The 13,968-nt window shown below is 34.6% G+C and overlaps 2 protein-coding genes, 1 long non-coding RNA gene and 4 other non-coding genes across 7 annotated transcripts; 2 read left to right on the forward strand and 5 right to left on the reverse strand.

The window, feature by feature from the left end:
* Nucleotides 1-1,794, forward strand: LOC149718458 (uncharacterized). Its single transcript, XM_089837481.1, has 3 exons — nt 1-825; nt 965-1,254; nt 1,308-1,794. Exons 2-3 carry the CDS (start codon nt 1,010-1,012, stop codon nt 1,528-1,530), a joined length of 468 nt encoding a protein of 155 aa, XP_089693607.1. The 5' UTR covers nt 1-825; nt 965-1,009; the 3' UTR covers nt 1,531-1,794.
* Nucleotides 1,795-4,677: 2,883 nt separating this feature from the next.
* Nucleotides 4,678-4,750, reverse strand: TRNAV-CAC (transfer RNA valine (anticodon CAC)). Its single transcript has one exon. It is a non-coding gene; the product is annotated as a tRNA-Val (tRNA).
* A 65-nt stretch (nt 4,751-4,815) lies between these two features.
* On the reverse strand, nt 4,816-4,888 carry TRNAV-CAC (transfer RNA valine (anticodon CAC)). Its single transcript has one exon. It is a non-coding gene; the product is annotated as a tRNA-Val (tRNA).
* A 65-nt stretch (nt 4,889-4,953) lies between these two features.
* Nucleotides 4,954-5,026, reverse strand: TRNAV-CAC (transfer RNA valine (anticodon CAC)). Its single transcript has one exon. It is a non-coding gene; the product is annotated as a tRNA-Val (tRNA).
* Nucleotides 5,027-5,091: 65 nt separating this feature from the next.
* Nucleotides 5,092-5,164, reverse strand: TRNAV-CAC (transfer RNA valine (anticodon CAC)). Its single transcript has one exon. It is a non-coding gene; the product is annotated as a tRNA-Val (tRNA).
* Nucleotides 5,165-10,938: 5,774 nt separating this feature from the next.
* On the forward strand, nt 10,939-11,424 carry LOC149718463 (uncharacterized). The gene is made up of 2 exons (XR_016366616.1): nt 10,939-11,122; nt 11,176-11,424. It is a non-coding gene; the product is annotated as an uncharacterized LOC149718463 (long non-coding RNA).
* A 1,069-nt stretch (nt 11,425-12,493) lies between these two features.
* LOC149718464 (uncharacterized) lies at nt 12,494-13,774 on the reverse strand. The gene is made up of 3 exons (XM_089838829.1): nt 13,331-13,774; nt 12,788-12,880; nt 12,494-12,723 (listed from the first exon to the last, which is right to left on the reverse strand). Exons 1-3 carry the CDS (start codon nt 13,596-13,598, stop codon nt 12,512-12,514), a joined length of 573 nt encoding a protein of 190 aa, XP_089694955.1. The 5' UTR covers nt 13,599-13,774; the 3' UTR covers nt 12,494-12,511.
* Between the last annotated feature and the right edge of the window lie 194 nt (nt 13,775-13,968).

Genomic DNA, 13,968 nt, shown 5'->3' on the forward strand with positions numbered 1-13,968 from the left:
GCGGAAAAAATCGACGAGATTTTTTTTTTCATTGTGCCTAAAAGAAGCATATGTGTGTGGCCTGTCTCTTCTTCACTGGAATTTTTGGTTAAGGACCTATTTTTATCGTGGAGTTTTCCTCCCGGCTTGGGTGTTTACCCGGATAACATTTAATTTACCTCTACTTATGGTTTTCATTTGGCGTAAATCACTTAGTTTTTGCCCGATGCGAAGCGACAGCCTCAAAAAACTTAAGTTACTATGGACCGAAATTCGGTTAGTTATCGTCTACCCAGTTATACAACAATCTGTACATATTGTATTCAAACAACACTTAACCATGTAATGATCTTCAACCCCAATCTCTACTTGATAGTTTTTAACACTGCCGATAGTAGTTACCCCCACGTATAGCTTCAACAGCAATTTATACTAACGGGCTTCCACAAATACCACATACGTACGAAAGGTCGAGTTGTAATATGGCATTAACTGCGAATGCGGGGTAGTCGACATCGAAAGGCTGACCAGCCAACAAGTTTTTTTATTTTGCCTACAAGCTATACTTTCAGGAATGCACCTAATGGTCGACTAGATGTCAAATAACCTTTGCTGGTGAATTCTTAAATAGGTGAAGGCTTGAACTCAAGGCGTGTTAGTGCACGGGTCGTTCTAGGCGGATGGTTTATCGCATCTAGCGTTTTGACGAAATCATATTCAGGAAATCTGAAAGGAGAGTTACTTGTTTCCAAACGGGACACTATCGACAGTATAGAAGATCTCGCCGAGAGAAAAGATACAATTCCCTATATTTATTTAAGGAATGGTATTCAACAGGAACTAGAGGTAATATTATGTCGAAGGCAAATAGAACTGGGTGAGACACATGGGTGGATGAAGGCATTCAGTAGTGCTCAGTTACATGGGTCATTTTAAAACGTTTGAACTAAAAAGTATTGTGAACATATATATTTCTGTTTCTTAGCGACCCGGTAGCGCTCCGCCTTACTACAAACTATTGAACGAAATTATGGACGATAGAGGAGTGTATTTCAAAAGTACACAGGAAATGCTTACATGCATATCACAAAAGAAAAAATGTGTTATGTTTGAGGGAATACACAACTACCATAACCGAATACAATTCTTAGAATCTGTTTTGAAAAAGCTAAATAGATGGATCTATATATCGAAGGAACAATATTTTCCACGTTACCTTTATATGTTTTTCCAGAAGGGTCTACCGGCTGAAATTCGACAGAAAATTGATTACTTGTGAGTCGAGAAAACCAAGTGTAACATACATGTTTATTCCTAAAATATTTCAGGGTGGTAAGATTCGTCGAAACTGATCAATATGGCTTGTTGGTCAATCGTAACAACATGATTTACAAGAAATTTATGTTACCGGAATCGCCAGTCGAAACTGCTGAAGAACTGAAGATGGTCTACTTATTTCCCGCATTCAAAATCTTGTTGTATGGATTCGAGGTGTCCGCATTATCAATGTTTATCGAGATTCTCTTATTTAATTTATTACCAAGTCCCTGAAGAAACGCTCACCATTAATATTTTATTTAATGAAATTGCATCCTTAGTATTGGGTGTTGCTATGTTGTTCGCACCATTTACGGTCTTTGTGAAATTATTAATTTATCGTTAATTTCATTTTTACTTAATAACACGCAATTAATTTGTTACATTTTTAAAAGGATGTCGTTTGTTTGGCATCTATAGTGTCTAGAACTGTTAGGACTTTGGATAGATAACTAGGAATAATTTTGCTTTCTCCTGGCAAATAATTACCTTATGTAATGTTACAGGCTAAGAGTTTACAGGGTTTGCAAATCCTAGAAAATCTGGAAAAGTCAGGGATTTTAAAAATGGGTGTTAATTTTCAGATAATTGTTAAACTGTTAAGAAGTCAGAGAAAAATGAAATAATTTCACAATACCTTGTAATTTTGCTATAGTTGTAAGTACTACTGAGTAAAGTTCACGTTTCAAGTCATTTTTAAACACAACATCTATATTTTCAAAAATTAAAAGTGGGAAAATTGGCTAGTGAAAAAGACTAGGCAGCCAGAGGAAACCTAGAAAAGTCAAGGAATATTATAATGTAATGTATGTGGCTGTTCTATCACATTTATTTAGATTAAATGCAGGATTTAAAAATAAACTCATTTCAATTCAATTCAATTAATCACAAAAGTTTATTTAAAAGAGGCACTGTTCAGAATGCAGATACATTGAAATGTCTCAATTACCACAACGTAAAATATGCTGAACATCTGATGCATTCTTAAACACATGCACTTTCCTTTACTATCCAAATCAGACATTTCTGATAAAATGCTCGAAAATACGTCTTTAAAAGGAACAAAAATTCCTTCGTTCTAATTGTTTAAAATTATTTTGTTCCTGATATTGAAACTAACGCCTGATTAAAGGGATATATCACGAGACATATTCAGTAGAACTCATTAATATGACAATTTCAGTAGCAAAGACAAAATAATTTGGGAAGAGTTAATTTACCAGTCTAAAAATATTTCTGAAGAGTAATTCTATTTTGGCCAAGGTATTTTTAAATATGAATGACCAAAAAAGTACTGATATCCGAAAAACTAGAATTATAAAGAAGTAGAATTATAAATAACTTGATTATATGTTTTGAGAATATATTTAAAAGTGGATCTTAATTCAACTAAGTTAGTGTTAGATGTTCCAAGCCAAAACCACGGTACATGATAACTTTGAAAGATTCCATGGGTAGTGTTGGAGATAAAGCTTTAGAACAGTTCGTTATAATGACATTCATTTCAATGGCCAAATAACCCCGGGGGGGGGGGGGAGGTTTCATGAAGTAGCAATTAGGTACACTTAAATGGCGGAGCTAAATCGATATTACCGTTTGTGGAACAGCGAATTAATAAAGGCTAAAGTGGCAGCTGCGTTTCTCTCGTGGAAGTGATGAACACATGAAAAACATTTTCAATTACATGACATTTAAAAGGCTATTGCGATGCCTAGAAAACCCATGTGTATCAGTGTGAAATCATATTTAAAACAAATGCATAAATGAAGCTTTGCCTTACAATTGACAATCTTTTCTTCGAATTTTTCGAACACTAACGCATCTTCTCGAAGTTGTTGCTCGTCATCGATATGATATTCAGTAAGGTCGATCAAGTTCTTTAATGTCGTGTACTTGATCCTAAGTTGTTCAGAAAGATCGTCCAATTCATCTGCTTCATCGGCCACACGTCTGTTTATTTTCTTCACAAGCCTAGTAGTTGTCGTTGAACCGTTCCCTTCTTAGTTAATTCTGTTTTTTCTGTTAATTTCGTGTAGTCTGTCTTCTTGAATTACTCTCTTTCGGATAAGATCTAGAGTTTTCTAATTTCGCACTACTAGGCCTATACCGGATTTACACTCGAATAGCTTTATGAGAATTCTTCCGGGTTTCGGCACCATGTAAAATTTCGAGAAATAATGCAGTAACAACATTCTTAACTTTTGAAAAATTATTAATTAAAATCAGGAAAAACAAGAAACCTTTGCAGAAGTTCTTAATGGTGTTGACCTACATTCCTAACTTCCAATGACCAAATAATATCTGAGAGAAAAAGTTCATGAAATACACGTACGAAGACCATCGATATTACCTTTTGCGAAATTGTGACATAACTGCAATGAAAAAACTAAGGTTATAGCCTAAGCTACGTTCTTCTGTGGCTGCAATGAACAGATGAAAAAATAATGATTGCGATTCCCAGAATACACATGTGTTTCAGTATGAAATCAACTTCAACAGCAAATGAATAATTATATGAAAACGTCTTGGTTTGGACCAAGGCCGAAAAAACAAACGATATGTGTGAGGTTTATCAATTGACTGAAGTTTCAGATATTGAAATTTTTTTCTAGTTATTTTTATCCACTCAATCCTTAATCAATATTTAATTCAATCAACTGATTTTACTGTTAATCGATCTAGTCCCTCTAAATTAATTGAAAAAATTACATATCTACGCTTTTTCAAGAACAATTACATTTTCCCAAAACATTTTATCATGAAATTAATTGTTCTTGAAAAAGCGTAGATATGTAATTTTTTAAATTAATTTAGAGGGACTAGATCGATCAACAGTAAAATCAGTTGATTGAATTAAATATTGATTAAGGATTGAGTGGATAAAAATAACTAGAAAAAAATTTCAATATCTGAAACTTCAGTCAATTGATAAACCTCACACATATCGTTTGTTTTTTCGGCCTTGGTCCGAACCAAGACGTTTTCATATAATATCTGTCACTTCAGTCTTAATGTAATTAAATTTTGAATAATTATGTTTGCTTTACCGTCATACATTTGCACTCTAAAATATAATGGTGCATTCAAACATCATATATGCTGTTTTTTCCAGTGTCTTTTAGGAAATATTAGTCATTTAAGCACCATTTACAGTGGCTTTTAACATCTTTTTTTTGACAATCTGTTGAACTTCTAATATTACTTAGTTTAATGGTTTTAAAAGTAGGGAAAAAGTATGCTACCTATGTCACATTATTAAACCAAGTGAAGTGAAATAATTGTTAAATATTTATTATAACCACTACACCACAGACACGTCGTAAGTCTAAGTTTTCCAAGAGATCTAACTAGTTATTATGTCCAATCACGATGGTTAAAACATGTATCTACCTGGGCTCGAACCTGGGACTTTCCGTGTGTGAAGCGGACGTGATAACCACTACACCATAGATACGTGGTAATACTGAGTTTTCCAAGAGATCTAGCTAATTCAAGCGCCCAATCACGATGGTCAAAACATGTATCTACCAGGGCTTGAACCTGGGACCTTCCGCGTGTGAAGCGGACGTGATAACCACTGCACAATAGATACGTGGTAGCACTGAGTTTTCCAAGAGATCTAGCTTATTCTTATGTCCAATCACGATGGTCAATACACGTATCTACCAGGGCTCGAACCTGGAACCTTCCGCGTGTGAAGCGGACGTGATAACCACTGCACCATAGATACGTGGTAGCACTGAGTTTTCCAAGAGATCTAGCTAATTCTTATGTCCAATCACGATGGTCAATACACGTATCTACCAGGGCTCGAACCTGGGACCTTCCGCGTGTGAAGCGGACGTGATAACCACCACACCACAGATACGTAATAACACTGAGTTTTCCAAGAGATCTAGCTAATTATTATGTCCAATCACGATGGTCAAAGCCTTCCAAGAGATCTAGCTAATTATTATGTCCAATCACGACGGTCAAAGCCGTACTTCTGTAATTAACTAAAATTAACATACTTAGACTTAATTGTTTTGATCAAACTGGCTGATAGCACATCCTGAATACTTAATTGTTAATTTAAGATAATTCCGAAAAGTATCTTCGCTGTAGTTTTTAAGTTATCGGTGGGGAAAAATCACGAAAAACCCATGTTAATCTCCATAGGAAATCAGCAAAAGCGGGTGAAAATTACTTTAACGTTACAAAACGGTATCAAGTCATATCTACAAGGGCCTACCGGCCCTGTAGAATTGAAACTTTGCAGTTTCGAATAAACGTTACTATATGGCTCCGGAGATGGCTTACAATCTGATTTATCCTGGTGTATTATGTAACCAGATTATTTACTTTACTTTTGGGTATATCTTCTTTATTAAAGTTTAACCATAAAACTCGGTGCCCTACCTGAAAGTTTCCTCTAATCGAGGTTACAGCACGAATTGTGCCAAGCTTAAAATGTGAATTAACTTTCACATCACTTTTAATAATCACTTTCATGTGAAGGTTAAGTTGACTAACTTGATTTTCGTTTTTCAACCCGAATATGTTCTGAAACTAATTGTTCACCTTTAATTTCCCTTTGAACGTACGATTCTAAAAAATTAATGACTGGAATGTATACTTTCGTAAAAGTTTTAAAAATTAAGCTTCGTATTTTACTGTTTGACTCATGAAGCTTATTTAAACATATTAATAGTATCCTCTTCATTTATGTATGTTTCGAGTTTACCTTGCTATTGGTTAAAATCATGGAACGCCGAAATCAAGCATAAAATATAATGAACATTTATAATCCAAAAAGTTGAACACAATCGAGGAGCAGATCACTTCGTGTTATGGTACACGTACGTTATTTTTTAGAGTAAAATTTCTATATCAAGATAAACATATTTAACATTTAAATACGACTTAATCAATCATAACAAGTAGTAAATAATATAATCAAGATCCTAACAATTCAGCAGAAAACCCTTGCTGCTCTCGGCTCATAATTGTAAAAATAATAATGTTATGGAAGACGTTACCAAGCAATAAAGCTGCTTGACTCGATCGGAATAATAATACTTGGACACCTTTTTCTGATGCTAGGTGTAGAAAATCCATGACTGAAGGCATTTTGACAGCGGTTTCATATTGCATTATGTAAAGAATTTATAATCAATAAATCGATTTAGTTGAAGTGCTTTTATACTAGGTGAACCATTATCATTAACACAAAATTCACTGCAGTTATCAAGTTAGTTTTTCTAATTAAAATCAGATTTCTAAAGTGAACATCTTATATTTAATATTATATGGCATACAAATGTGTGGCATAATTGGAACGAGTTTCGGAAATACTTTGATCAGTGAATGACTGGATAACAGTGAACGATATATTCAAAATAACCGAGATATGAAAAAAATTATGATTTGAAGTAATTACTTAGTATCTAAACGTTTCATACCAAAATTATCCCTAAATGTTGTATATTTAATGAACATATTTAATTGCGATATTATCAACATTAAAGCAGTCTATTAAGAATACAGAGACTTTACCAGATTTGTTAAACATAGAAGTGAGCTGCCCCTAAGATCCAAGTTAATATTGTATATAGCTGATTCGGAGTTGTAATGGGTTTCATGTTTGAGCACCGTAACTCGAGTTTCCTTTTTCATATCATTAGGAGTTTCTAGGTTAATTATTTGAACTCCTCCCATGCAGAGTTTATCTTGATATCATGTATCATTACATTGTAACTCAATATATTCTTGTTTCGCCAAACACAGAAACTTAGGCACGGAAAAAAATACAGCTCATCGAATGATACATTTCACTACGAGATGTTCTCGACGTTAAAAGCTTCTAGTTTCAGTTCAATATGTTAAATTCGACTAACAATTTTATCTTCAAGTTTAGCCTGGGTTTTGTGAGTTTTTAAATGCAAAAAATTTATAGTAAGTAAGCGTGTAAAATTGCAATGTTAATTTTTTTAGGAGAAGAATCTCGGGAAAAATCATTTGGATGAATTTTTGAGCGGGAAATATTCGTTTTCGAGTGTGAGATTTTATTGGTTGCTCCAGTTCGTAATACTTAACCTAAAAAACGTGACGTAAGAGATGCTTGATGCCGAGTAGTACAAGTGAAATTTGTAATACGCCTTTTATTTATAGAGTCGAACATGTTGGTCTTGAAAAAGTATTACAATTATTGAATGTTTTGAAACCTAACGCTCATTTTAATGAGGAAATTGGCTTGTGCGGCGTTGGCATTACTTTGGGGGTAAGTTCTGGCACGGTTCAGGTTATTTTATTACCAGTAAAGACAGAAGACATTACTAAACGCAATAACATTAGATTTAAATTGCATGTTTGAAGTATTCTTCTAAATCGAGATATTTCTCTTGTCTCACTTGCTAGTGCTAATCTTGAAAGTCCATGTAATTACGATATTAAAGTGTTTTTAACTTTGCCCCACAAAGACTTGTGAGGGTGATAGTTGGCCTAATCACTTTTTAAGTTTAATACTGGAATAATAAAAAATGCAGAAAATTAAAAATATTTTAAACTAGTAATAAAGGCATCCGACGTTGCCCTTCAGCCTGTCGGAACAATTTCACTAGTTATCGAGCTTTTTTAAAGAAAACAAGTCGGGAAAACCAAAATATTACCTCTCCGTGTCGAGAAGATTATATAACCTTAAGTATCCAATGAAAACGTCGACCTTTTGCCCTCATCCTTTCCCGCGCTTTGCGCTTCCGCATTTCATCCTTACTCTCAACATTATCTTCCTCCATTTTACATATAAAAATCAAATACTCACAAAAAGAAGTGGCAAAAACCTGCTGGCTCTTTACAACCACTTAATTTGACTTAATATCCAATTTCCAACAACAATAATATACCGGTAGTTTAATTGACAACCTACTAGCATCGAAATTCTCATAAGGAATGGCTCCCGCGGATAAAAAACGGCAATTTTCAACTAGGTGGGCGTTATCTCATAAGATTTGAAAAATATCATTTGTCTTTTTTACCAATGCCTAACCGTTTGGATTTTTTAAAGCAGTCTTAGCACCAAAAAATATTTTTGAATGAGGATAAAAAAGGTCTGTCCTCTCGTAATTTTTTAAGCTTTTATCATGATTACTCTATACAACAGTAACAAGGAGTATAAACGCATTAGTGGAAGCAGTATTTTTTTCCCAAAACAATCTCGCTTATGTTTATGCAATGAATGAAATATATCACAATGCACGGGCCTTGATAGATATAGGAGGCAATGAAGGAAATATATCGCATGCACGGGCCTTGGTAGATATAGGAGGCAATGATAATCTCTCTCTTTGCACGAGAGGTTTATCTTTAATATTTAAATAAATATAATTATTTTTAATTATTTTAATCTTCAATAATTAACATTAATAATAGTTAAATCGTTTAAAATAAAGTTATACTTATTATCTTCTCAAACTTTGCTAATATTGACGTTTAAAGTGAAGGGTACCCCTCTTCCCGCTTTCTTCAAATTTTGGGGTATATATACGATTCGTTTCCATTATAATAGTAAGGAAAAACCGCAAATGCGAAAACCTTTGGTAGCGATCCTACCTTAGGGAGGCTAGACGTTTCTCGTAACACTAGCTGATCGCCGCGTATATCCTAAAACCAAACGATGATAATGGAGTAGAAGCCAATGATACAGATTGGTGTCTATGTGGAATAGACGGAAGACCAGTGGATGGTGGTGTTAGAAGGCAGTGTAAGTGCAGACGGGTGTCAATGTGGGATTGACAAAGAACAGAAGATGGTGGTGATTAGAAGCCAGTATGTACAGACTGGTGTCCACGTGGAATGGACGAAGACCAGAAGATGGTGGTGATTAGCAGCCAGTAAGAACAGACTAGTGTCCGTGTGGTATGGACAAAGACCAGAAGATTGGTGGTGTGAGAACTCAAGTAGAGGAGCCATTTCCGTGACTGTGAAAGCAGTTCGGAAATGGCGAACACGTTTGCTCCGATACGCAAACTGCGAACGCGGTCACGTGGGTGTAACAACGGACAGACAGACACACACACAGACAGACAGACACACACACACACAGACAGACACGGCCGTTACAGAACCTCTCCTGGACTACGTCACACGGAGAGGTAAAAATGACGGCAAATCGTAACTAAATTGTCATAAAGACAGGAAGTTTCCTTCATTTATCCGAAAACGCGTGGATATATTGGACCTTAAGTATCTTTGAGAAACGATTTCAACTTTTTAAGCGGATATGTTGTTTTGCATTGTATAAATAAATACGTACCACATGTAGAAATTGTTTTGAGTATTGAAAACGGATAGGAAGAGATGATTTTAAAACCAAACTTTTCCCTTATTCTAAATTTTAGTTTTTCCATGCTGGATACCATTTCAACCACATAACTGATTTAGTGTTAAAGTCTTATCATATCTCTCCACCGATTCAAGCGGACACCCGGATAATCTTGACAACCTTGGATTCTCGTTCGAGATCTCACTCGACGGAACAACTATCTCTTGCAGGATTTGAAAATGATGTTTGGGCCATATTCATAGCGGTTTTGTTAGTTCTAACAGTCGTTCTCTTCATCGGTTGGAAAAGTGACACATTTGGACGAATTCACAGAAGCACTTGTGCAAATCTATTCGAGAGGCTATGGTTCCTCATCTCTGATTTTCTACAAAATGGTGATGTATAACGCATTAGAAATGAAACAAAGGAAATAAGTAACATATGCAAGTCATTATCTTCAAGTACCCATGTGGGCCTATTTAGTATGGGACATCTCTTCCCCCTTTCTTATACGTCAGAGCTTCCAGGGGATCGTGTGCGAAAAAACCACGAGAAACATTTTTTTTTTCATAGTTCGCTTACCTACTTAAACCTTTACTGGTAAATTCTCAAATAGGTGAAGGCTTGACATCAAGGCGTGTTAGTACACGGCTCGTTCTAGGCGGATGGTTCCTCGCATCTAGCGTCTTGACTAAATCATATTCAGGAAATCTAAAAGGAGAGTTACTAGTTTCCAAACGGGACACGATCGACAGTATAGAAGATCTCTTCGAGAGGAAAGATACAATTCCCTACATTTATTTTAGGAACGGCATTCAACCGGAACTAGAGGTAACATTATATCGAAGGCAAATAGAAACGAGTGAGAAGCTGCAGGGGAGTCTGTATCTGGGCATCGCTTGGTGCTTGTTTATACCGACCCGCCGATGCCTTGTTTAATATGTTGCTTAATGCTTGATAGTTCGACCTGCCTTTGGAACACATAAAATTAATTGTAGGTTTCTGAATAAAAGCTCTAAAGGTGCTGCACATATGCTTTTATAGAGATTTTCGGTTGAATTTGTTCTATTAGAATGATTTTGAAACATGAACTAGCTTACTTAAAGCTAAATTGCGGTTCAAAGTCGTATTCGTAGCAGACTTTCCTACTTAATACTTAATTCGCGTAGCCATTTACTTGGATCATTTCAAAACGTTTGAACTAACAAATATTGTAAACATTTCTGTTGCTTAGCGACCCGGTAGCGCTCCGCCTTACTACAAACTATTGAAAGAAATTATGGACGACAGAGGAGTGTATTTCAAAAGTACAGAGGAAATGGTTATGTGCACATGGCAAAAGAAAAAATGTGTTTTGTTTGAGGGAATACACAACTACCATAGCACAATCCAATTGTTAGAACCTGTTTTGAAAAAGCTAAAAAGATGGGTCTATATATCGAAGGAACAATATTTTCCACGTTATCTTTACATGTTTTTCAGCAAGGGTCTGCCGGCTGAAATTCGACAGCAAATTGACTATTTGTGAGTTGACAAAACAAAGTGAAATATACTTATTTATTCCTAAAATATTTCAGGGTGGTAAGATTCGTCGAAACTGATCAATATGGGTTGTTAGTGAAGCATGACAACATGATTTACAAGAAATTTATGTTACCGGAATCGCCAGTCGAAATTGCTGAAGAATTGAAGATGGTCTATCTTTTCCCGGCATTCAAAATCTTGTTGTATGGATTCGGGGTGTCCGCATTATCAATGTTTATCGAGATTATTTTATTTAATGTATTACCAAGTCCTTGAAGAAAGAGTCATCATTAATATGATATTTCATTGAATTACATCATTAGTTTTGGATTTTGCTAAACTTAGTTTTAATTTGTGTTGTTTGCACTATTTAAGGTCTTCGTGAAATTTTTAAATTATCGTTCATTTCATATTTCTTTTTTATACACTATTGATTAGGTTAGATGTATGGCAATAAAATGTCCAGACCGGTTAGGACTTCATATAGATAACGAGGAATAATGTCCTTTGCTCTTGCAAAGAATTATCTTAGGTTTACAATATTTGTAAATCCTTGAAAATCTGAAAAAAGCAGCAATTTTAAAAATAATGGGTGTTAATTTTCAGGAAATTGTTTAATTGGCATAAAATACGGGAAAAACTTATAGAATTTTATATTACTTTGTAATTTTGCTATAGTTGTACGTACTACTTTGTAGAGTTCACGTTTCAAGTCATATTGAAACAGAACATCCATATTTTCTAAAAGTGGGAAAATTGGCGGGTGAAAATGACTAGGAGGTCAAACCTAGAAAAGTTAGAAAATTTTAAAATGTAATATATGTGGCAGCTCTGTTAAACACTTTATAATTTATTTACTTTTTAATTGCATAAGATTTTTAAAAGCGTCATTGTTCCAGATTGCTGATGCATTGAAAATATCTCATTTACCAATACATAATACATGCTGAACATGTGATGCAATCTTAAAAAACTTTCTTTTGATATCAAAATCAGATGTTTCTGATAAAATGCTAAAAAATACTATATTTAAAAAAACTAACAATAATTCCTTTGTTGTCGTTATGTAATTTTTATTTTTTATGAATTTCCTTCAGTAAGATATTTATCACGCGAAATGTTCAGTAAGACTCATTAATATGACAATGCCAGTAGCATAGACGAAAGAATTTGGGCACGTGCTTGCAAAAGGGTCTTATTTGACTTAATTAATCTGTCCATACGATTTTTTTGAAGAGTTATTATTTTTGGATAAGGTATATTCAATTACGAAAGACTTTAACAGTGCTGAAATTACAAAAGCTAAATTATGGATACTAACTATCCAGTTGGAAGTAGTATAATATGAAACTTCGTTAAGTATTTTAAAAACATATTTAAAAATGGCTATTATTTTCGGTATTTGAAAATTATTAAACTCAGTCCGAAATAAATTATAAACCACGCACCAGTTGACACAAAACCCAAAATGACTGTTAGATTTTTAAAGTCAAAACCACGGTACATGATAGCTTTGAAAGCTTCTATTGGCATTGATAGAGGTAAAAACTTCGCAGCGGTTCTTAATGGTATTGACATACCTTCCAATGGCCAAATAATACCTTAGAAAAAAAATTATGAAATTATTTTAAGTAAACCTAATTGATTTAAGTAAACTGAAGCTACCATTTGTGAAACAGTGAATCAACTGCAGTGAAAAAACACAGGTTATACCGGCAGCTGCGTTCTCCCGAGGAAGTAATGAACACAAGAAAAATCCTGTCAAAAATATAGAAAGCAGAAAATGTTACATGAACACCGTAAGCGACCATAATCAATTAAGGCAAATAGGAAAAACTGAACGAGAGACACTTCGGGCCAAATATGATGTTTTCGACTAATGCGTCATCTATTTTAACACAATATTTTATATCACCGACGGAAATAGTTCTACGTAGAATTGTTTGGTTTTTTCTGTGTATGGATTTTATTCAACAAATCTAATTAAGCACATGTAAATGGGTTTGCCAGCGTAACCTAGGGATGATTAATACGCGATTGTTGGTATTACTATTTCTCTTTTGCCAGTAGGCAGTAAATTTTATTGCATTTTCCAGAATCTAGCTGCTTATTATGGCTATTGCTAGACATCCATGAAAAAACTCTATCACTGATTGGTTCAATTATGTTTTATCAAATTAAGCTGGGTAATGGTACTTTTATACTTACCTAATCCCATTCCCGTGCAGCTTTCAGCCAGATTTAAGAATAGAATCAGGAATATGGATCCACGTAATGTTATTTGGTAAATGTAGAAAACATATACTAGGAGTAGCACAGCTTGGGCGACAATGAAGATAAATTCGGAAATTATGTATGACAAAAGTATTTCACTCCATCCTACGGCAGACGTCCATAGCCTTTCTTCCAAACCGTTTCTCTGGCTATCGGTAACGATAATTATGGTCGAGCCAGCGGCCACAAAGTGTAAACTCATTAAAATGAGACCGGGTATTGTATATTCCGTTACACCTTTGTCGGATTTGTCAAGAATTAACTCTGGAAACTGAAATTGAAAAAATAAGATTTAAATTTTTTCCGTTGATAACCAAACAAATCACATTTTGAACGTATCCGTACTGTACACGGCAAAATCGACAATAAAAATTATAGCTTATGTAGTAGTCACTTTAATTAATTGGCGTTTTCTACATACTGATAAGAATTTCTGCCGATTAAAAAGTGGAGCATAAATTATTTAGAGGACAGATATATAAAACCAAATGAGGTCAACGAGAAATTTTCTAACTTTTTGGCATACTACAGCACCGCTGCAGAATACCGTTCACTTGCCATACACGTTTTTC

This window comes from Phalangium opilio, unplaced genomic scaffold (assembly GCF_054372755.1).
Source record: "Phalangium opilio isolate 3A_F unplaced genomic scaffold, DU_Popi_V2 ptg000002l_1, whole genome shotgun sequence".
Taxonomy (NCBI): Eukaryota; Metazoa; Arthropoda; class Arachnida; order Opiliones; family Phalangiidae; genus Phalangium; species Phalangium opilio.

Coding starts and splice junctions, on each gene's coding strand:
- LOC149718458 (XM_089837481.1), top strand. CDS start 1,010: ATGGACGATAGAGGAGTGTATTTCAAAAGTACACAGGAAATGCTTACA. Junction 1,255..1,307: donor CGACAGAAAATTGATTACTT/GTGAGTCGAGAA, acceptor AAAATATTTCAG/GGTGGTAAGATTCGTCGAAA.
- LOC149718464 (XM_089838829.1), bottom strand. CDS start 13,598: ATGAGTTTACACTTTGTGGCCGCTGGCTCGACCATAATTATCGTTACC. Junction 12,881..13,330: donor CTGCACGGGAATGGGATTAG/GTAAGTATAAAA, acceptor TATTTTTGACAG/GATTTTTCTTGTGTTCATTA. Junction 12,724..12,787: donor GATTCACTGTTTCACAAATG/GTAGCTTCAGTT, acceptor TTTTTTTCTAAG/GTATTATTTGGCCATTGGAA.